This window comes from Lynx canadensis, chromosome A3 (assembly GCF_007474595.2).
Source record: "Lynx canadensis isolate LIC74 chromosome A3, mLynCan4.pri.v2, whole genome shotgun sequence".
Classification (NCBI taxonomy): Eukaryota; Metazoa; Chordata; class Mammalia; order Carnivora; family Felidae; genus Lynx; species Lynx canadensis.
In genome coordinates, this window is record NC_044305.1 from 72,661,928 (window position 1) to 72,685,899 (window position 23,972).

General features: G+C 43.6%; 1 protein-coding gene across 5 annotated transcripts in view; it reads left to right on the top strand.

The window, feature by feature from the left end:
• SPTBN1 (spectrin beta, non-erythrocytic 1) overlaps positions 1-23,972 on the top strand; it is a 200,220-nt gene that overhangs the window by 76,180 nt on the left and 100,068 nt on the right. For 2 of the 5 annotated variants that reach the window (XM_030310590.2, XM_030310592.2), the window contains exon 1: positions 11,222-11,775. The exons of the other annotated variants lie outside the window; for them this stretch is intronic. In XM_030310590.2, the coding sequence (XP_030166450.1) occupies positions 11,667-11,775 (109 nt within the window). In that variant the 5' untranslated portion in view covers positions 11,222-11,666. Of the gene's footprint in view, positions 1-11,221; positions 11,776-23,972 lie in introns of those variants that run through there. 5 annotated transcript variants of the gene reach the window in all.

Genomic DNA, 23,972 nt, shown 5'->3' on the forward strand with positions numbered 1-23,972 from the left:
TCTGCGAAGGTGATCCTGTGCACATGTGGGCCTGTGCGCGCACACACACACACACACCCAAAGTGTGTCAGTGTGCACATGCCTGCTCAACTAGGATGTGTCACTACTGACTATTCCTTAACTGCCAGTTGATTACTTTTGTGTTTGAGGCACTCAATCTCAGAGAACATCATTTTTAAACAATTTCATGGAGTTTGGACTTGTGGAGATTCTGAGGCCTGACCCTGGTGGTAACTGGTAAATGGAGGTTGCTCTACAGTGCTGTGCAAGATGTGAGTGAGGCAGTTTGGAACCAATAACTCGTTTATTAAGCCTTTTTTTTTTTTTCCCCAGTTTTTACAAAACTGAAGAGTTGGCAAGATTCCCATAAAGTTTTCTTAAGGGTTGAAGAATGGGCTTGGAGGGATCAGAGTGTTGGTCAATAGTTTTTGAGAATGTTTGTTAGAGCTTGGGACTCACACATGCATACCGCATAGCTTTAGATTTGCTGTTTGTCCCCACAGTCAGTACTGCATTCCCCCTGACTCTAGTTTGTTTTTTTTTTAATTTTTCTTAATTGTAAAAAACATATAAAATTGACCATGTTAAGCATTTTTAAGTGTACAGTTCAGTAGTGTTGACTGTATTCACTATATTATGTAGCAGATCTCTGGAACTTCTTCATCTTGGAAAACTGAAACTCTGTACCCACCGAAAAACTACCCCCTCCACCCTCTCCTCAGCTCCTGGCAGCCTCTGTTTTACTTTCTGTTTCCATCAGTTTGATTACTCTAGATGCCACATGTAAGTGGAATCATACAGTACTTGTCTTTCTGTGATTGGCTTCTTTCATGATGTCTTCATAATGACTTAGCATGACATCCTTAAGGTTCATCTGTGTTGCGGCATGTCACGTGATTGCTTTCTTTTTTAAGGCTGAATAATAGTCTGTTGTGTGTAAATGCCACATTTTCTTTACCCATTCATTCATCAATGGACATTTGCATTGTTTCCACATCTTGGCTCTTGTGAATAATGCTGCACTGAACATGGGTGTGCGAATCATCTCTTTTTGAGATCCTGCTTTCAGGTTTTGGTTTTGTTTTGTTTTGGGATAGATACCCAGAAGTGGGATTGCTGCATCATATGTAATTCTGTTTTGAATTTTTTGAGGAAACCTCCATACTGTTTTCCATAACACCTCCACCATTTTAAATTCCTGTCCACAGTGCACAAGTGTTCCAATTTCTCTGCATCCTTTACTGAAGTTTTTATTATGTTATAAAAATAAGGTGGAGTGGAGAAATGCACCATCATGGTCACAATTTATGTGTGTTTTTTTTTTTTCCTGGTAGGTGGTAATTAAGAAAGAGGGCAGTAGAAATGGTAATAAAAGATGAGTGGAGAGGTGGTTATAGATGAGCATGTCAGGTTTTAGAAAAGAGCTTAGTCTGTCTCTTAGCCCCCTTCATTCCTTCCCTGTCATTAAAATTATACTTTTGATCAATAGTCCATTTTTCAGATGTTTTTAAAAAACGCCTCCCGAGTAAACTCTTCTCTCAGAATATCATAAGAAAAATAAAGAAAAGTTCAGTGCAGAAAAATGAGAAAGGGTCTTTGGACAAGAGAGTTTATTGGGGCTGACAGTGTATTTGATTCTGTGTTAGTCTATAAAGGTAAGATTGAAGCTGTCAGTACCATCATCTGGGTCTTTATTCTGTCTATGCTAGGACACACCGGGCATCAGAGAACATGGAAAATAAGGGTCATCTGCCACTTAGTACTAGCCTCTTGGCTTCACCATGGTGTTGGATGCCGGGTGGTGAAGTGGGAGAGTGGACGAAGGTGAGCCTTTTCTAATTTTGAGTCCTGGGCCTACTTCCCGGACAAAGAGGCATGAGAAATGCCTGCTACTTCCTCTGTCCGCAGCTCTTGGTTTGCCCTAGAAATGAAAGGCAGCAGGATTTCAGAAGGTGTACTTTAACTTCCTTCGTATCTCTGGGCATACCTTTCTGTGCCTCATTTTCCTTATCTATTAATGAGATGGTTGGCTTAGGTAGGTACATTTTGAAAAGGACCTTCTTGATACCTGTTAGGAGTTTGGCTCTCATGTTCTCCTCATGAAGGATTGACATGTAAACCAAGGGGTGTTCCATAAGGTGGAGAAGGCTCTCCAGTTCTCCTTATAGTGCCTCCTCCCTCACAGAGCCCTTGCTCTGTTCAGGCTTCTGTTTGGTGTCCAGGCTTCTGAAATGACTGAATGGTATTTAACAGCTGCCTCTTAGGGGAAACTGGGCTCTTAGCGATATAGAGTGAAGGTGTTCTAAGACTTGAATCTGCCCTAAGACAGGTGGTAATGTATTTCCAAGAGCATTGCATCCAGAGGACCGTAGAGCTTTTCGATTTCACATCTTGTGGTTTTGGGGGAGAAAATTGGAGAAGCCAAGGGACCAGCTCAGGGTCACAAGGCCAGTCAGTGACAAAAGCTGAGTCTAGAGTCCATTTTTCACTTCTCTCGAGTCTGTAACGGGTGCACTTGCCATTATTTTAATTAGGTTGATAAGACTGGTACATAAGAAAAGCAATACTCTAAGGCAGTGCATGATAGGTGCCAGACAAGGGGGTGCTGACGGTACTGGTATAGGGTTTCTGAGAGGGGGAGCAATCATCTCAGCAGGGATAATCTAGGAAATCTTCCTGGAGGAGGGAAGTTTTGAACTTGGCTTGAAGAAGGATAGATAGACTGACTTCAGAGGAGAGGGGAGCACCCAGAACAGAGGCATGGAGATGGGAGAGCCCAAAACAGGGTGCAGTGTGAATCAAGCTTGGCTGGAGCAGAAAGACAAGTAGGAGAAAGGGACGAGGATTGGCATTTATTGAGCATCTGTCTTGTGTGAGGCACAGTGTCTGGTCCTTTACCCGTGTCATCTCAGTGTCCCAAGTGGAGAAATGACACCCTGACCATGCATTTGTTTCAGAGCATCACTGTCTTCCCACCCCCATCTGTCTTCTTTCGAGTAAAAGTTACACTTTTATCTAGTGGGAAAGTGCCTAGTTAAAAATGGGGAGAAGAAAAGTGGGACGAGTTGTTTGCTTCTGTAAAGAGGGTCTCAGAGGTAGTTGATAGGTAATTCTGCAGTAAGCCTGGAGCCTGCCTCCTAGCTAATGGCAGCTGGCGGGCCTTGCACTCCTGAGTGACTGGGCTGACCATGAATTATTCAGGGCCTGTACCTAGCAAAGTTCTGTGGGAAGGAGGCTGTGTTATCTCATTGAGAGATTGGCAGAAGCTCGGGTGCTGAGGAGGAAGAAATGACTGCACCCTTAAAATATTTCACATTTTAACATGCCAGGGCCGCACACAGTGTTCCATAGACCTGCAACGAGGTAATCAGGACCTGTTTTTCAAAGAAGAAAAAATAGTATCTCCGACCCCTAATTAACAAATACAATAACCTACACTCCTGTGTGACTCTGGCACTTGTTGGCAGGGATTTGGCTGGGAGCCACATTAAAATCGCAGATAAGACAGTATAGCCACAGAGAGTGTTCATGTGGGAGAAACCCCACTCTGCTCTGTTTTTATCTCAGCCAAATAGAGAGATGCTATTGTTGATCCATTCAGAATGGTACTTGCAGTAACTGTAACTGTTACTGTCACTGACTTCATTTGTTACATGCCCTGTGTGTGTGTGTGTGTGTGTGTGTGTGTGTGTGTCTATGTGTGTCTGTTGCCATCCGTCTGTCCTGTTTCCTCAGCTAGGATGAAAGTGTCTGCAGAGGATGAAAGTGTCTGCAGAGAAGAAATCACATCTTAGAACTTTGTGGGTCCCTCCAGTGGCCTGTGTTCCTGGATGGGACTAAACATGTGTTAGATGGGTTGACTTTTACTTTCTGTGGACCAGGAGGTATGGGGCCTCTGCCTTGATGATGAGGTTTGCCTCCCTCCACTCCTTCCTCCTTCCCTCTTTGGGTGCCTGTTCAGCCTGCTCTTTTTACCTTTTCTCATTGCAGCCAGTCTATGGTAAGCTTCTGGAGAATGTAACATGGGTATGAAGATCTGAGGGCAGGGTCCATCGGCCTGTTTTCACAAAGAATAGATTTGTATCTCCTCTCTTCCAATTTTTTCCTTTGAGCTGTGCTACCAGGAAACAGCATTTTCTCACTGTCCCAGCTGCTTCCTTGTAAAACTCTGGCCCAGTGGTTCTGAACACCTGTGTGTGTCAGCCTTTTCCTTCCATGTTGGAAGTGGGAAACAGAACCCAAAATTCTGGGCAAGAGCAGGCCTGGCCCCAGCTGCATTCCTCAGATGTTCTTTCCCTTTGAACCACTCTGCCTGTAGCAGAGGAGCCCAGTCTTGGCTCTGGCTGGTGTTATATTCACAGGCATAGCAACACCTGTTTGCCAAAGGTGGGGCCTCTGGACTGGGGCATTCTTTTGCCCATACAGGGAAGATTTGCATGTGCAGATAACAGACATGATAAGAATGCAGGGATAAGGTTTGGCCGGGGTAGAAGATTCAATAAACTGCATTCCTTCCCCAGAACCTTGGGTGCTTGTTACTGAGTGTCACTTGCCATTTTTCTCCTTCTCAGCAGAGATGTCGGGTACTTTGTATTCTGCTGTGACCAGCCGAACAAAAAACAGGAAAAGGATATAAATGGGAATTAGATTTGCCCTGGTATTTCAAATGCAGCCGTGTAACTAGTTTTGCAGGAGGTGTGTGTGTGTGTGTGTGTGTGTGTGTGTGTGTGTGTGTGTGTGGAGAGAGAAAAAAAAAAAACAACACGCATATCTTCCATGGAACAGAGATAGCACTTGCTGTAGATGAAAAATACCTTTAGCCTTCCCTTTAATTTTTCTTCTAGGTATTCTGAGTCCTGAAGGATCAAATCTGATAGCCCCACCTCAAATAAACATTGGCCTTTCTAAAAACAGAGGCCCTTTGTAACTTGTTTCATAGTGAATATTGTAAAACACATTTGAATATGCCTTTCCCCATGCAAAATGGGGTGAAAGAGAAGGGAATGAGGTTTGTGAGCACCACCCCAGTTGAGGACTAGTCTTACCATCCTGAATTGTCCTTGTCCAGAAATCCAGAGGGGTGCCCACTGTGGTCCCTGGCCTTGAGGTCAGTGACTCCATAGGAAACCTGTAACACCCTCCAGCCAACAGCCCCCTTGGCGAACAGGTGGCCAAAGGTGGGGTAGAATTACTTTTTGAAATTTCCTCCACGAAGAATTTAAAGACTAGTGATCATAGCTGCTCAGTGTGGCTGCCTTCCTGGCATTTCTCTTTTGCAGACATTTATCTCAGTTATAGGACAACTCTCTGAAGTTGGCCCCCTTATTGTGCTGACTTTTCAGGCTCAGGGAATCACACTCTTAGAAAGTAGCAGAGCCAGATTCCTAGATTCCAAGTCTCTTTTTAAGCACCTTTCCTCCTCTAAACCCTGACCCAAATGCCCCGTGGGTGGTGCTCTGGGAGTAAGCTGAGGAGTGGTGTAGGCCCTGATCTTCAGGAGCCATGTGGTCATGAGGAAGTGCTGCTGACTGCTTCCAGCAACCCAGGCTGTGGGCCTGTATGTGAGGTGCCACTGGGGAGAAAGGAGAAGCTTCTGGAAGCATGACAGGCTGCTTGCTAGCAGTGGCACAGAAATGTTAGAGATATGTGTTGTTATAGTGGGACTTACTGAAAATTGTTCTTTTCGGGAGGGCAGGGGAAGAAGGTCTCAGGTAATTCTGTTTTCTGTTTTTGACTGGATTTCGTGGTGGTATGCTTGGTTAGTTGATGAGCTTTCTGGTACATGGTGCAGTTCCCTTTGAAAAAGGACTGGGCTTTTGAGAATACACATACTGAGGCAGGCTTTGGGAGAAAGGACAGTGGTAACTCAGTCATTGGGGGGCGGAAGGCTCTCTGGGCATTGTACAGTAGAGAGGAGGCAGAGAAAGAATGCCCACAGTTAAGGATTCAAGACTAGGAGTGGGCAGGAGGCTGGTTGGAGAAGGGGGTGGGTGGGCCAGAGAGGTGAGACAGATCACGTAAGCTTCAGCTCCTGGGAACATAAATGCACTGGCATGATTTGGAGCCTGCTTCTCTATCTGGCCACACCAGTGGAGGAGGATTATTTTAGTAGTAGTATTTTGATTTCCTATAAAGAAACGTTCAGGAGAAATTGTCTGTGGTCGTCCAGCTGTTATCCAGATGAAGGAAAGGCAGATCGGGAAACGGCAGAGAACTTGGCAAAACAGTTTATATGTGAAACCTTCTTGTATTCTGACCTCCCTGTTCCCACCACTTCTTTCCTAGCTCTTGGGTAGGTTTTTCAAGTCCTTGAATGTGTACAAATCCCATCACAGCTTGTTGGCCATCCTCTCCCAGGCACTGCAATCCTGCTAATGTTTAGATGTTCAGGAAATGAACACTCCATAGTTTACCCTTTTGAGATTGTTGTGATGCAGGGAAAGTGGTCATCTTTTTTTCTTTCTTTCTTTTTTAACCTCTCAGACTTCATAACCTCTCAGACCTCTTGCAACAGAGGCTTAATCTCCTCTCTTAGTGTTCCCATTCACATGCTTCATGCTAAGTCATACAGAATCTTAGTGTATAGGTCTACCAAGTATGAGAAAAGAAACAAAACCCATTCACAACAAGAGAACCCTCAAAGTAGCAACTTCCACATGAACTAGCAGGGAATGTGCCTATTCCTGGCCTGGGCAAAGCACAGTGTCTCTGAATCTTAGTTGCCTTGTCTGCAAAATGGACACAATACCTGCTTCATAGGTTTAGTCACTTGAGAAAATGTATGTGAAAGCATTTTGTAAATTACAGAGTGCTGTAGTAATGTGATAACTGTTGTTATTATGGCCAATCGTTTATATGGAGATAGATGATAATTACTACTACAACAATAGTCTCTAAGAGAGAGGAGATTATTTATCACCAATAAATGTAGAACTAGAAGGAATTTTTTATGACCATAGACTCCAACCTATTTGATCTCTAGGTGAGGTCCAGGGAAGGTTAGACACACATGCAATTATTTGGCTTTTCCGTGGCACTCAGGAGATGGGGTGAGCCTGAGTACTGCGGACCTGGGTCTTTGAGTACACCACAGCACTTCTAATTTGTGCTGTCCACAGATAACCATAGGGACTTGGTTATACTATTCTGGCACCACAAGGATGGCAGATACATGTTGCTTAGGTTTCATTTGCTTTGACCCCATAGCTAACTGTGCCTGTCAGTTGTGGCCACCTTTCATTGCGCCCTGGAATCTTGGTGCAACTTGAAGCCAGGTACAGCTCTTATCAGAGTTGGCTGCATGTGTTGATATCCCCGGCCTGGCTGAGGGACACTAGTTTTTTGGATTAGAAAAGATTGAGGGGATAGCCCCAAATCACAGGGTCTGTTTCTGCAGAAAGCTTGGTTGACTGCTGAGCACTCTGAAAACTATCTTGCCTCCCTTCGTGTTCCCTTTCACATGCTGTGTGTTTCTGCGGTAAGTGTCTTCAGGATTCTTCTTAGAGCACCATAAATTGTGGGTAAGACCCCTGGCCTCTTGCTTTATTAAGTTAGAATTGGGTAAACTCCTTTACATTTCTTCTTTTCTTCCTCAGAATGTCCTCATCCTTTCCCTTCTGCCTCAGAAGCTAAGGGTATCTCTCCTCTTGGCTACGGCTGACTGCCCCAGCCATAACTTCAAGCCATTTTCCCACTGGCCTTTTCCTACCTGTGCCAACTCAGGGCTGAAACCTGTGCACAGAGGATGTGTTCAGCTGGACCCTGACCGAGAGCCCCTTCCCCTGGTTCTGTTGCTCCTGTTTACCACCTCTACCTTCTTGTTGTTCTTCCCTTTGCTCCTCATTCTCTAACTCCCTGTAACCTTGCTTCAGCTTTTAATACCCCAGTGACCTCCTCATTCCCATACTGGATTAATCCACATCTCCTCTGACTTCTAGTTCCTTCTGTTTGCAGTGTGATGCCATCCTACCCCCTTTCCTCCTTGAGTATCTCTTTCTTCTCTTGGATTTTCATTCCATAGCTCTTTTGGTATCTCCACTGTTTTTTCTTCTTGCTTACAGCCCCTGGCTTTCCCCAGGGCTCTCTGCCCAGCCACTTTCCTCTTACATTCCTTCCCAGGTGTAAGCCTACTACAGTATCTCTCACTGTGCCCGGCCTCTTTCCTCAGCCTTGAGCTTTCCCTCGTTCCACATCCTTGACCACTTCCGGACATGTCACCTCTAGGTTTTGCAGGTAACTCAGATTGAGCATAACCAGAAGGAAATGGTCAGCCCTCCCCTACACCTGGCCACCAGCTCTAAAAACCCCGGAGTCTTGTGCAACCCTAGCCTTTGAACCTCCCACGTATGTATAGTTGGTTGCGAGAGTCCTATGGATTAACTCTTGCATCAGTCCATTCCTTTTTGTGTCTGTTGCCTCACACTGACTAGTCCTTTGACTTGGAGAACTCCAGTAACCACCTGAATGACCTTGCTGCTTTTAGTCTCTCTCCTTTCTACCCATTCTAACTGACCACTGCCAGAATAATCTTCCCGAGAGCCCAACCCAAACCCAGTCTTCCTCTGGGTGAAATGTCTCCAACTGTTCCCAGCTCAGGCTTAGTTCCCTCAGGGCTTCCCTCCTGTCTGACAGTCCCTTATGCTCCAGTCAGATGGTAACACTCGCTGGTGCTGTTCCTGGAACAGCCCAGTTGGTGTCTTTATTTATGTTGCTTCCCATCCCATCTTCCACACTAGGAGAGGAGGCTCCCCTCATCCCACCCATCGACAGTCTTACCTGTGTTTCAGGTTCTGATCACAATGCCAATCCCTCCTAGAGTTGTTTCTACCTGTCTTCCTAGGCAGTTGTGTCTCCCTTGTCCTCTGAACTCTTGTAGCTCCCCTTCTTTAGCCCCCGTCTGTTCTTCTGCTATCAGACTGTTTGTGTATCTGTCCCATCCTCTTGGCCAGAAACTCTCCCATCTCCCAGTCATCTCTGAAACCTCCACTGGGCATTGTTCCTTGCACAAGGTTGGCGGTCCAGTAAATGCTGAATGGAATAAAGAACGAGTGACTCTGGCCTTCCTTTACCTCCACCCCACTGCTGAGTTGGAGGTGGCCAGATGAATCATCAGGGTTGTGTCCTCTTCTTCTCCTGCCCCATCATACCAGATAGATTCCCACTTCTCACCTCTTGCCCCTGCAGGGCTATTAAACCCTTCACCAGCCTCAAAACCTTCCTTACTTGGCATGTATTCACTCTGCCTGGCTTGTTTGGAGTCTGCTCTTTAGTACTGAGTGTGGCTACATTAGTCCCAGCCTCTACCCCCATCACCTAGTATGTAACCTGGCTGATTAGAAAGCTCATTTCACCTACTTCCCCATACCAGAGGGAGCTGAAAGGGAGTCTCGAAGAGTGGTGACTCATACTCTATTCACTAAGTGGCTTAAAGATTAAAAATAAAGCATTGTTAATTGGCAAGCACTTTGCAGTCTCCTTGTCTCTGCCCACAGCTGGACACTTAAGAGACTTAAAATTTCATATTTAATAGTGAAGTATATTTAATGTTAATATATAATGTATGAAATAGTGAAGAAGGGCCTGTTAAAATTGTAATTGAGAAAATTCTCCATTCAACTTTCTGTAGCTTTGATGTGATATGTGGGGAAAATATGCAAAAGGTGTATTTTGAAAAATACACTTCTATTTGAATGGTATCATCATTGTCAGGGTATTTTTACCTCATTCCCTCATTGACCTTGTAAAGGTAGGCATTAATTATCCCTGTCTGACAGGGGAGGTTTAGAAAGAATCCAGGTTTCTTCTAAGGTCATAGGCGATTAAGAGGCTTGGCCAGGACTAGAAGCTCAGGTCTTGGAATCCTAGCTTCTTCCAGTAACCCCACATTCCTGTCAGCATCCTGCATGATGAGAAATGCCTTCAAATCCTGGACCTGGCTTTAGAAAGCTAAAGGTTGACACTGGATGTATTAAAAACCTTGTCCTGTAGATACCAGCAATGGGGATTGCTCATTTGAGCACTTAGCTGAACTTTAGGTTTGTTTTAACTCTAGCCCTGGACAGGATGCAGTTGCTTGAATTACCAGTGCCCTGGGGACTAAAGTAAACCTGGAGTGGAGGCCCACCTCTTTAGGGCAGATTGGAATCCCTTAGGAAGAAATTACCTTCTTCAGTGAGTATTGCTGCAGCAGTCCATGTGGAAAAGCCAAATTTGTGATTTGTTTTCTGTCTGTAGTTAGGGGAGAGGGGGTTGGGGTGGTGGGAAGAAAAAACTAGGGTCAGTTATTTACCCAAAATATATTTTGACCACTGTTACTGTCTCTGTACGAGATTTTTTTTTTTTTTTTTTTTTTTGGTTGAGATCGGTGGGAGAAGTTAAGGAGGAGAGTTTTAGTATCTTGAAGAACCCAAAAGTTCAGGAGTCTCATTTTACAAATCAAAGTAGGATTTGAAGATAATTTCTGGTCTCTTAATCTCCCCATCGGTTGGTAAACTCCTCAGGTCAGGGATCCTTGAGGTATATACCTGTGTACCTTTCTCCCACAATGCCTTGCAAATCAGTGCTCCCGTAAATCCTGCATCGATTTAGTATTAAGGAGCCAGTGTTATACCAGAAAACCTCCCGCTAAACATCTTGTGATGGCCGCAGAAGTCTATTGAGGAGATTCTTCGGTGCGATGAACTCACACTTCCCCTCGCTGTGGCCCTGACTTTGTCTCACTTGTACGCAGTGGCCGGCCGGGCCGCCCCCGAGTGGTTGGCGCCCGCGCAGTAGGGACGCTGCGCGCACCTAGGTGCGCGGCCCTGGTGGCCGCGTTATCTCCACGGACGCTGAGGAGTGGATGAACCGCCCCGGCCAGCGACCTGCGGGGCTCCTCACCCTCCCGGGCTGCCTCCTTTTCATGTGATAGTAATCGGAGACTTTTCCGTTACACGAGGCTCTCAACAAAAGATTGTAATTCCAGCAGCTTTGTTTGGGAAGGTACCACTGCGACGGGCGCGTCCTGGGCCCGGCCCGAGGGTCCGCGGCTCCGGGGCTTTAGAGGCGGCGTGGGCCGTCCCGGGCCGCCTGTAGGTGGGGGGACGCCGGCCGGCCGGCGTCCCCCGCGCCCCTCCTCGTGGTACAGCCTGCGTTTCCTCTACAATGCTGTTATGCTAATCAGGTGACATCACCGCCCAGCGCACGGAGAGTGGCTCATGATTAAATTACAAACCGGCGGCCGCCGCGGGCAGCCGGGAGGAGGTGTGTGTACTGCTCCCGCGAGCTCCTGGGCTCAGCGATCGGGGCATGCCTAGGATTGGCCATATTTAAACAAATTTTTAAAGTAGGACTTGCACCTTCCTTCCCTTCCTCCCTCCGTCTTCCCGCCCCTCCTCGGTAATTTATTTCAAGCTTCTAGTCGAGAACCACAAAAGAAAGGAAAACAAGGAATTAGATGCGTGAGTGGTAACTCCTGGCCGGGCTAAGGTGGACTCTGCTGCAGCCAACTTCCTATCAGATCAGCCTGCTGGACTTTCAGACCGGAATGGGGCTTGCCTGAGGTCCAGCCCTTTTCACAGGGGCCGGGAGCCAAGCCGTGCGGAAGCTGCTGTGTGTTGGATGGGGGTAGGCGGGGGCCGGAGTGGGATTTCCACCGTGCAGCCCGCCGGGGCGTTACGCCGGGCATAATGGAATTGCAGAGGACGTCTAGCATCTCTGGGCCGCTGTCCCCAGCTTACACGGGGCAGGTGCCTTACAACTACAACCAGCTGGAAGGCAGATTCAAGCAGCTACAAGGTAAGCCCCCGTCCCAAAGGCCGGACCTGCCCTGGGGCTGTGCCTACAGGGGTTCCGAGGTTTTATTTGTGCCATATGGTGTGTAACCCTAAAGAAGACGGGCCGCCGTTTGGCCCAGCCCCAAAGCCTCTGGTTGGCTGTGAGCACCCCATTCACTCCTTAAAGGAGACACTTTCTCACTCTCTAGAAAAGCCTCCATTTGGAATCCCATTCTCTCTCCCCCTCTCTCCCTTTCCCCCCCACCCTCTCTCTCCCCCTCCTCCCCTCTGCCCTCAACCCAGTATCCTTTTGGCTTTCTAGGTTGTCAGGTATCTGCTGCTCACTGCACACACCTTTTCGGTCCTTTTAGCTATCTTTGCAGCTCAGTAGATCAATGCTAATAGACCTATTAGTATGCAAGCATTAGATTCTGGGTCGCCTCTGTCTCCCAGCGCCCCCAGCCTCTTACCTCTGGGAATCCTAAAGGTGTAAAGTGCACTGCTCGACACCCAGTCCCGTAGAACAATAGCAAAAGGGAGGAGGGAGTGGTCTTTTTGTTCTTAAGCCTTGGGTAAATTACAGTTTTGATTCCGAAGCTTAATTTTAACTCTTTTGATGTATTGTGTTGGGGAGAACCTTCCCATCAATTTAGTAGGCTATGTAATTTATAATGAAAGCCAGTTATTGTCATTCCAGTGCTATGGGTTGGATTAGTTGGATCAATTATAGGTTTCTTGGCGTCTATATTAGTCTGAAATAATTGAATGAATCCAGTATTATACCGCACATATTTTTATGGAGAGCAGGGACCTGTGTGCAGCAGTGTGTGGGATGATGGGCCTGCAGCCCGATGCTGGGGTGGCCCCTCCAGCCCTTGGCTGTCCCTGCCCAACCAGCAGGCCTGGCTGGTGGTTTCTCAGAGCTTGTACATGAAAAAGGACTCATAACTGAAAACAGAACTCTTTCCGTTTGGAAGCCCCTGGAATCAGTAGTAGGCCAGGAATGGTTCTAATGCTGTGAAAAAGTGGCCTTTACACACTGTATGTTTCTTATTTTAACTCTTCTTAGTGCCACAAATGTGGTTCCTGTGAGGAGGAGGAAGGAAGGAAGCAGCTCAATCCTAAAATGTTTTCATTGGGAAGGGGAGGGAGGATATATTTCATTCAAAGGTTTATTTGTCTTGTGAAATAGTTGACAGTAATGACACTTTTCTGGAAAACAAGAGGCAGAACGGGACGTGATTTTAAACATTTGCTAGTCTGTGCTGCATTCCTGGGGCAGTTAGCTAAGAGGAAGCTCCATTCCCCCCAGGGAGTGGTTATGTGTCTTTGCTTCATTCCCCTTGAGCTCTTCGAAGGTAGAATTTGCTTTTTGGGAAAATTTGGGTTGGGGAAACAGGGCGGTAGGGGACATTTGCAAATGGTAAAGAGAGGAATGGTGGTGTGTCTGTTATCTTCTGGGTCTGTGCTGGAAGCCCCATGGTTTTAGGTTTTAAGAATTCAGAATGCACCTCCTGTAAGCATGACTAAGTCTCCCTGCTTCATTGTGTCACACCGCTAAGGAGAAAGCACCCAACGGCAGATCCTTGATCAGAAAACCTATTACCAACATCCAATCAGCCCACTCCTGTAGTCTCAGGGAAAAAAAATGCAAAACCAAGGAGAAAATGTAAGGTGTGGGGAGCAGTGTTCTCAAAGGCCCACCCATGACAAAAGGCCGTTATCTGAAAGGTTTGAGGATGGTTGTAAAACTGCTCACTGAGAAGGGTGGAGCTTACACACAGGAAATGTCTTAAACTGTCCTCCCTGGATACAGTAAAATTTAAATTAAAAAAAAAAAAAAAATCACCAGGTGCTCATTACTGTTTCTCAAGGAAATCTCTTCAAAAGGTGTAGGCTTCACATTTTGTTTGCTGGCTTTTTTTTTTTTTTTAATGACTTTTGCTCCCTAATGTAGTACCAGATAACTTTCTTATTTCTGAATATTGTGGTTTAGGAGTTACACAAGTTGAGTGTTGGTATTTCTATAACAGAAAACTACCCATGTTGAGGAACTGAGAAAGGGTGAATTAACTTCCAAGTATGGTGGATCCCAGGAGAATTACAAACATCGCATCCTCCTTAGTAGGGGTGTGTGGAACTGATTGCATTGTGAGCAACTTTAGGAAAATTTTTGCTAAAACTTCTTCCCTTTCCTACCCCCAGTTTGTATTTGTAGTTCTTACAATCATCACATCTTTTATAATATATAGATTATATCATCTGATTTAATTTTATGCATGCCTCCAAAGCTGCTCCTTGCCCCACCACCCCGTTTTTTATTCTTCTGAATATCATCCTTCCTAGCAGTTATAACCCAGTATTGGTAAACTGGTCTTTTGAATTGATTTTTTAAAATGCTTCTTACATGAATTTATTCATTTAGCATTTATGCCTGAGATGTTTATTTCTGAGGGTACTGTGATTTCGTAGGAGATATTTTTGCTGGCTTCTCGTATTTTCACAGTTGATCCTAAAAATTTCAGGAGGGACCAGGGGATGAGATTTGATGTTGTAGCTAAAGGAATATGATATTAAAATGTGTTTAGTCTACTTAGGTAGCAAGCAAATAAGTGTGACTTATTTACACTCTGATTTAAGGGTCTGAGATGTAGAGTGATATCTGTCACACTGGTGTTCCTGGTATAAGTAAAACAAGAAACAGACTTTCAGCCTCTGATGGCTTCAGACGTTAACCACCAACACCCAGCACACCTAACAGACACACCCAAAGTGCATTCTCTCTCTTGAAATTGTTCATCGGCAAAATTAAGTTACCACCTTCCTCAGAGCCTGATCATGTGTCTTTAAAGGTGGGTTAGTTTTTTTTCAAATAAGAAAGAAATGCTAAAACAAAAAACTCAACCTGACATGTTTAAAAAAATGTGTTTGTAGTAACAGATTCATAATACCTTTCCTTCAGTTTCAAATCAGCCAGCTGAATTCCCTATAGGAATTGCTACTCTTCTACTCAGGAACTGTTGCTTGTGCCTAGAAAGTAAATTAAATGCCAGGCTCTTTAACTTGGCATTGGACCCTCCCCAAATGGCCCAAACCCCAAATACTTCATATTCTGCCTCTTACATTCCAGTCAAATCTTCCAGGTAGGCAGGCTTGCAGCTCTTCATAAAACCAAGCCCCAGGTTTTGCCTTCATTGTCTGCCTTTTGCCTTAAATGCCCCACTCTTCATTTTACGTGCACAAATCATTCCTATAATTTTTTAAGACTCTGCTCACATTCTAGTTATTCCATAAAGCTTCTTGTCTCCTCTCTTGTGGTTGGTGGGAAAAAGATTTCATTGAGTGCTTACTGTGTCCCAGACATGTTAGTAGGAGCTTTATATATGGTATCTTGTCTTCGTAACACACCTAGGAGATTTTAAAGATGAGAAGACAATCAAATAGCTTGACGAGGGTTCACAGGCATTACTGAGCTCAGGCTGCATATTGTTGTTCTCTGGGTTTCTTTTCCTAGACTTTTAGATACTGATTTTATTTCTGCAATAATAATAATAATAATAATAATAATAATAGTAATGAGGTTACATTGTGAAATGGGCACCCTAACCAGATTGCTCTCTCCTGCCTACCTGCCTCCCAGAACACTGATTCTCTTGGCCCCGGCGGTGGGGTTGTAATGAAGACAGGATCTAGTTGAAAAGCATCAACATGAATTTCTTCTGCCTTCTTTGCAGCCTAACCCTGACATCCAGCACTTGGTATTTCTGGAAAAGGTGCTTTTTCTTAGCTGTTCTGGCTCAATGAACGTGTCCCAGTGTCCAGAAGGAGTTATGGAGTCATTTGTCTTCAGTGGGACACAGAGAAAACTACAGAGCAGTTTATTACTTGCTATCTCAGAGTTGTCTTATTGCATTTCTTCATATTTTTTTGTGGTCCTGGTTTCTTCTCTTAGTGAAAGAGCATTGCTGGTCTTAAGTTTTTAAGAACTTGCCAGTTTGTTAGCGTACCTAGATATTTGTCTTGCATAGTATCTTAAACCTTAGAGAAAGAAGATTGCTGGGCTTCTACCTCCTCATCATGAAGAAAATTTAAAGTTCTTAGATACAGTGTTAGCCTTCATATATTTCCCATTGTGACAGTGAAAAGAGTTGGTGACGAATGAGAACTCTTTTTTGGGGGTGGGGGCCAGGATTTATAAGAGCATTTTTGGGTTTAATGAAAGCATGTCAAGATTGGCGTTTTGGTCTGGATACCTGCCAATACGATACGATAGCTTTTCTAAGCCCAGATAACTTTGTGGGACAAGTAACCAATTAAAAAAAAATCTTTTTAACAGTTTACCAGACTTTCAGCCTAAAATTTGGAAGTTCTTTTAAAAAAAAAATTTTTTTTTTAATGTTTATTTATTTTTAAGAGAGAGACACACAGCACAAACAGGAGAGGGACAGAGAGAGAGGGAGACACAGAATCCAAAGCAGGCTCCAGGCTCTGAGCTGTCAGTACAGAGCCTGACATGAAGCTCGAACTCTTGAACTGTGAGATCATGATCTGAGCCAAAGTTGGACACTTAACCGACTGAGCCACCCAGGAGCACCTTAAAATTTGGAAGTTCTTAACAGATTTGTGAATTAGAATCCTTTTTGAATGGTGTAGTAATAATTACTACTAATGTGTACAGCACTTAACTTAATCATCTTGCATAATTAACTAAATGAGACTATTCAAAGTACCCAGCATGGGATGTAGTACTTAGTAAGTTCTAAGTAAGTATGCATGTATTTAATAATAATATTTCTCTGGGCTAGATATTATTTTTTTATAGGTAGATAAGCAGATCATTTGGTATGAGGCTACCGCTCCAGAATCCAGGTTTTTGGATTCCAAATTTGATCTCTTCTAGGACAACAAAGTGGATTAGGTATGAGCCATAGAACCCGTTCCCCAGATATCATGAATTGCATTGTGGTGGCATGGAAAATTAATGGACTGGTCAGATTACTGGACATGTGGTGCTCTCTGGTTTTGGTGGGCTAGGAACTCTGATGGTCAAGGGAATGCCAATTCCTTTAGCTTAAATCTGGTGTTTGACTGGGATGTCCATTAAAAGGACTGTGGGAGGCCAGCTAGCGAGAAGAAGGAGGTGACTGATAACTCCCTTTGAGGGAGAGAGACCACTTTTTTTAGGGTAGTGAAATAGGAGTAAATGACCTGACTGCTGAGGAAGCTTTCTGATGACTCTGTTCTTGTCACCTCTTCACATGCCTAGGGCCCAGAAAGGGATCTCTTCACCGCGCCCCACTGCCTCTACCTGTGTTTTAGTCTCTTTGGTCTCCTAAAGCCTCCTAAAGCTGGGCCCTGATTACAGCTCTGTGCAAAAAGTTTTGGGATTTGACTCCATTGTGACTTGGCTCCAGCTGACCTTCCCATTTCCAGCTCCTGCTACTCCTTCCTCAACAGTACTCCGTATTCCCTAAACCTACTCTGCATTTTCCCTGCCCTTGAGACCCTGCTCTCCAGCTTTCTTGCACCGGGAATTCTTTCTTGAGTCAGGATTATTACTTTCGAGTTCCAGTTCAGATGCCACTTAATTCTAAGTATTCTCAGAGGGAGAGGAGGTCAGAATCTCTGCTTGGATTCCCTTCCTATAAGATTTAAAGTTTAAGCACTTGCTCATTTTGTGATTTTTACATACTTCTTTTGGTTACTATAGGGGCATAAAGACAAAAGTCTGACATAACCTGTCTTACATGTAATAGTTACCAAGTCTGTTAAAGAGTAAATAAATGCAATTATTATTATGGGCTGCTTTATTGCAGTGGTTCTCAATAGGAGGCCCCCCAGCCCAGCAGCATCAGCATGATCTGGGAACTTGCTAGAAATATAAATTCTCAGGCCCTACTTCTGAAACTCTGGGGTGAGGCCCAGCAGTAGGTGTTTTTTATAGCCTGCCAGGTGGCTCTAACGCACACTCAACTTTGAGAATACTCCCTTGTTGGATCATTCATAGAATCTTTGTAATTTGGTGATAGGGAGGAACTGACTGCATGAATTGCTCCTAAATAGGAGCAGATAATATATGTGATTTATTGAAGAATGAAGAGTTGTGAAAAAGTATGTTCAGAACAAAATTGTTTAATAGTGGAAAAGGCATTTAGTCAGGAATGGCCTCTGTCCCACTAAATTAGAAAAGCCATTTAACATCTGCAGGCTTCAGCTACCTCATCTGCCAGATGGGTCAATTACCTGTCCTAGTTGCCCACCAAGTTGCTGTGAAGATCAATCCAGAAAGATCTAAGTTTAGAAAAAATAGAGGTAAAGACACTAGTATCTGCAGGTTGTGAGTACAGTTCTGTAAGGCATCTCGCTTAGTTCCATTTAGGTTCTTAAGAATCTACTGCATTTAACTGTAAAAACAGAAATCCCAACGACCTGGTGACTGGAAGGCAGGCATGCAGTACCTCGCCACAGCCCTGTCCTGGATCTCTGAAGATCTGGGCTGCTTTCCTTATCCGAATACCTGTCAGGTTTACCTTCCAGGATTGTGTTGAACAGTAGCTGCCATAATCTATATGAAGCTTCCTTGAAAACATCCATGTACTATTAAAAATGTAAAGTGTGGTTATTGTTTCCATCGTCCTCTTTTCTTTTAAAGAAAAGTTATACATGTGAATGAACTCCTAAGTAGTCTGGTATTGCACAGCAATTTAAATATGGATTTCAGGGTTTGTTTTCTTGTCTTCTGGAAAATGACGTGACTAGTGACAGAGCTTCAAGTTTTCAGTTAATGATAGCTTCATAGGCATACATCCATCAAAGTGGAATTACACCTGTGCACATTATCAAAGTAAGCCAGGTAGATCTCAGCCATTTTTAGATCTTGGTATCTTTTCTCCCCCTTGTCTGACAAGTTTCTATCAATTCTTAGGCCCCCAGCTATGAAAAACTAATGACAGGTGAAATAAACAATAAAGGTATTGTAAGCATTTTTCTAACTTCTGTGTTCTTAGCTGGCTAAGATTGCTGGCTATGTTCTTAGATTGGCTTAATTAAGACTTTGGCAGTTGTTAAACCAGTTCATGGGTGCGAAGGACTTGGCATTTAAAAGCTCAGTAGTCCGTCACTAATCTAGGCAACTTTAGAGCAAGAAGAATCCCAAGAAATAATAAAACTGATTTTTAAAATAGAGGGTTTGCTTTCTTGCTTATCCTATCAGCTTATTAATAAAAATGTGTTGAGACCTGTCCCCTCGTTAGGAAGTGTGTGAGGAAGTATATTTCAGCAATGCTGGAAATGCTGGTTGAGCTTACGGCGTAGAGACGCAAGTGGAGAATAAACTTGTTCCAGATTAGAGACCCAGGCTAGGGATGCAAGACCAGGGTAGGGGAAGTGGAGCAGGTTCAGGGTGGCCAGAGTTTGTAGAGTGCAGAATGAGGAAGGGTGGATAGGAGGGATTCTAGAAGGATAATTGAAAAGCCAGAGGATGTGTGGTTCTGTAAATCAGGTTAAGGAGTTCGGAGGTAAGTTGAGCAGTGGAAAGCCACTGAAGGATTTTAGATAGGATAGTGACTTGTTCTGACTTTTTTTTTTTCCTCCCAAGAAAGGTGTGTTTGACTGCTTAGTGTGTTGATTGCTTTAGAGGGTAGTGGTCAGGAAAAGAGGCTGGAAACCAGTTGGGAGACTGTTGCATTTGTGGGGTGAGAAACAGCATAGCCTCCTCGAATTTTAAATTGCAAGGTACTTAGAATCTGGTTACTTAGTGTGGTCTGCAGATGACCTGGGGGTTTGTTAGAAATGCAGAATCTCAAGCCCACCCCAGATCAACTAAGTCAGAACTTCATTGTAACAAGATCCCCAGGTGGTTTGTAGGCATCTTCAAGTTTAAGAAGTGCCGCCTTGGGGGCACTGGGGGCTCAGGTCATGATGTCACAGCTCAGATCGTGGGTTCGAGCCTCTAGTTAGTCTCTGTACTGAGTTCAGAGCCTGGAGCCTACTTAGGATTCTGTGTCTCTCTCTCTGCCCCTCCCCTGCTCATGCTCTGTCTCTCTCTCAAAAATAAATGAAATTAAAAAAAAAAAAAAAGTGCTGCCTTGAAAATAATCTCTACTTGTCTCTTTACCCCTGTGAGCAGACAGCAAAAAAGTTCCAGAAAGCTTATGACCTTCCTGAGGTTTAAAGTTTATGTGTTTTATATGAGTCTACATTAAAGGTTTCCTGGTCTTTTTCTCTTTCAGGTAATCTAGAGCATTTTAAAGTAACTATAAAAATAATCTTATATCCAAATGTATAATAGTTAATTAAAGAAAGTTTAGTATTACCCTAGGAGATTACAGGGCTTTAAAAGCATGGTTGGTTAATTCCTAGCTTTGTAAATCTTTGTAGAATTTGGCTGGGATTTTTGTATTTGCTAATCCTGCATTTCTCAAAATTGGTGAGGTTAAAAAAGCACAGTTTCTTTTCATTTACCCATTTGGTATATGTATTTTTTAAGTTTATTTTTTTAATTTGAGAGAGAGAGAGTGTGAGTGGGGGTGGGGGGAGGGGAGAGAGAGAATTCCAAGCAGGATCCCTGCTGCTAGCGCAGAGCCTGACACAGGGCTTGAACTCAGGAACCTGTGAGATCGTGACCAAGGCCAAAACCAAGAGAACACTTAATCAACTGAGCCACCCAAGCATCCCTACCCATTTGGTATTAATGGAGCATTAAAACAATTCTCTCGGCCAGTTTCTTTAAGTTCTTTCAGAATTTTAGCGTGTTCTCCTGGGAAGTAGAGGCTTGGTAAATTCATACCTGCTTTATGACTTCAACCTTTTACATACTTTTAAACTTTTTTTTTAAAGCAAAAAAATTCCTTCCCCCATGCTCCGTTTTAGTAAAAGCATCCTATATGAAATCAATGATGCCCTTGTTGCACTTGCACTTAGACTTTAGTCCACTTTCATGTATATCAGGCTTCCCTAGCAGTGCCTTCAGGTGTGGCTGTTAAAAGTGGATTTAACATACATTAAATATCTGTTACTTGATAAGTGCTCATTTCCTGTGAGTCTGCAGGTGAAGCTTTAAAATTAGTGGGTATTGATTAGGTGGAGGAGAAAAAACATCTGAAACTTGATGGCTGGAAGTTTTTGCCCCTTAAAGAAGAAAGAAAAGGGATGGGGGAGATAAGTTATTTCTGTTCTCAACTAGCACCAGTCCAAAGCCTTCCTGATGAAAAGGGCACAGGTAATGAAAGCAGTATGAGTCAAGAGGCCACTCAGGTGATATTCTTACCACAGTAGGATTGAAGGTCACTTATGGGCAAAAAAAGTTTAATTTCTAACTGTTCTTTATATTACTCCAAAATTCACTTATACAATAATTCTTTCATAGCCAAATTATGACATGTTCAAAAAGAAAGAATAGTTTAAGATCCAGCAATCCCAGCAGATTTTAACTTTTCAATAGTTCTTATCTATATGCATGTACAGTTTAACGTTATTATAATCATTATATAGATTCAGTTTTTTGGTGTCTTGTTTCTGTTTTTCATTTAACATTTTATCATAAACTTTCATATGTGAGTATTTCTGTGCCTATTGCCAAATTGCTTTGTAGATCAGGGCAGTCTTTTTACTAATCTGAGCGTGTTCACTCATCTCTGGGATGAAGGTAAATACAGATTTTATGAAATAAAATTATTGTAAGAAAAAGTCAGGTTCTCCATGGAAATGGTCACAGTACCTGGTACATAGTAGACCCTCAGTAATCAATGACAGCCATTATTATTACACGTTCTGGTTAAATGGTAAAGTGGGGCCCAACAGTGGCTGGTCTCTTGAACTTAAGTTGGGTATCTTACCCCACCTCCACCCCTGAAACCTGTTCTGGGTGTGGTTTCCTTCAGCATGTCAAAAGAGTGTTTGGTTTGCTTGAAAATGCACCCAACTGAAACACCCCTTTTATGTTCCCCTTTAGAACATATTACAAGGTTGACTGCAGTCACTTGAGTCTGAGTCTGATGACTTTTGATGTAGGTTGAAGGTCACAATGGTGCTGGCTTTCCCAAGTTCATAAAAAGCATCTAGAGCAGTTATTGCTGGAGCCAGAGCTTCCAGCACTTTGTCAGAGAGAACTACTGTAGCCAAACTAATATTACCCGCCCTGTGCAGATTGGTGAATGCCTCTACTGTGTGTGCTTTTGAAAGGCCTTTCTTAGCTTTTCTCTCTCTGCCCCAACCTTGTTTTCAAGAGGCATAGGGTCTTTAAGTGGCAAATCCAGTAATCACAGTAGCATGGAGACACAGGCCAGCCTATATTTGGTTTTCACAAAGGCCTTGTGAAAGATCCGGCCTTAAAGTCTCTTTTAATACTGAAATGATGCAAGTGGAAAGTTAATTTGAGGATCACTGAGGCACGCTTTATTCATGAAGAATGTGAGCAAAACATAAAAAGTCTGCAGGCTCTGTTCTTCTTTGGTGGCAAGGAAATTACATAGGCTGTGTCATTATTTGGGTGAATTTTACCCCCTACGGAGTGTAATTGTGCTGGAATTTTGGAGTGAGAGCTGTCGTTTAAGTACAGACTAGTTGGAGTGTGTGTGTGTTTTGCCTGAAATACTTATACAAACCATAGACCTTATTTTGGTGACACTGAAGATGTGCAAATGGTGGTTATCTCTTGGAATGTGGCCTTGGCATTTTGAATTAGGTTTTTTTTCTTTTTTTAAGAGAAACTTTGAAGGTCTGTTTTAATACATATTTTAATGTATATGAAATCTTTGAAAGTCCGTGTATTCTGTTTGAACTATTAAATGCCAGTGAGTTTCTGTTTATCACTAGTTTGAGTGTGTAGTAGTTGAGAGGTGAGTACAAGTCTAGTGCAAAGTGTGTTTCTGATGCTTGAAAATGGTGCCCTGATTTCTATTGAAGGAGACGTTTACCTACAGAGGTTTAAACAACTTGCTATAAAAAGTTGACTCTTGTAGTGGTAGAGGGAGATTATGCATTATCTGTGAACAACTGCCAAGCAGATGAAATCACAGCTGCACAGTCTGTGGTGGAGACTGGGTGGGAGTGGCTGGGGGAGCAGAGGAGGAGAATGATCAGAACCTAGCTGTGGTGGTGTGGTGCAGAAGACTCAAGGGCTGTGGTTGGCAGTGTTCAGCGTTCGGATATTTCATCTCTCAGAAACACAGCATCGCGTAAAGCACATGGGCCGCGGAGTCACGTAAACCAGTATCAAATCCTGGCTTCACCAGTGACCTCCCTGGACCCCGTTTTCTTGATCTGTTAAAAACTGGGAAAAATAAATAGCCCTTGGGGTGGCTGTAAAACTTAAATTAGTACATCGTATTGATTGGGTGACAAACTCATCCTAGTATGTCAGAGACTTTCCCAGTGTCAGCAGTGGCTATTCCTTCTGGGCAATCTCCCCAAGTCCCAGGCAAGCTGGGCAGTGGGTCACTATAGTTACATATGAAAATACTTACCATGTACAGAAGACAAGGTCTGTGTGTGTTTGCTCATCCCTGTATGCCTTCCTACTGTTTGACACATAAATGAGTAAAGTAAGGAAGACAGTAATGCATACAAAGTTCTTTAAAGTGAGTTAGCTGGTCTTCCTCCCTGTGGCCTCTCCTCTCCTGAGAAAAGAGGTGGCCTTACCAGCCACATAATAAATAATGTGTTGAAAGAGTGAATCATATAATAATGGTTTTGGCTCTATGATGTATGTAGCTAAGCTATAACTTCAGGAAGGGCTCATCTGGATCTATTTACTTTTTTGATAAAATGAAATTTCGATAGGACCCTAGGGACCTCTCTCATAACAGTCCCTGTAGTCTGCAGGGTGCTGGGGGATTTAACTTTGGCGAGGAGAGAAGGAAGCCCATGGTACTGAAGTACTTAGAGAGGTAGTAACAGTTCCCCAGAAGTTAATTAGACTTATTGTTGTGGTTGTTTTTCCTTTTTTCCCTTTGAGTGAGATGGGGCAAGAGTAGTTGGACCAGAGAAGGTTAGGATCACCCTAATGTAATCTAGTTTCATAGCCAAAGAGGCGAAAAGTACCCTGTGAAATTGAAATTCATTGTTCTAGGTGTGGTAGCCATTCGTTCAGATTTTTATACTGTGTGACTGTGAAATGAAGGCAGTTTTTCTAACTGCAAATATGTCTTTGCTCACAGTGATACAGCATGAGTAATGTTTTTCTGGAAGCCAAGCAGTTAATGATACTCTGAGCAAATA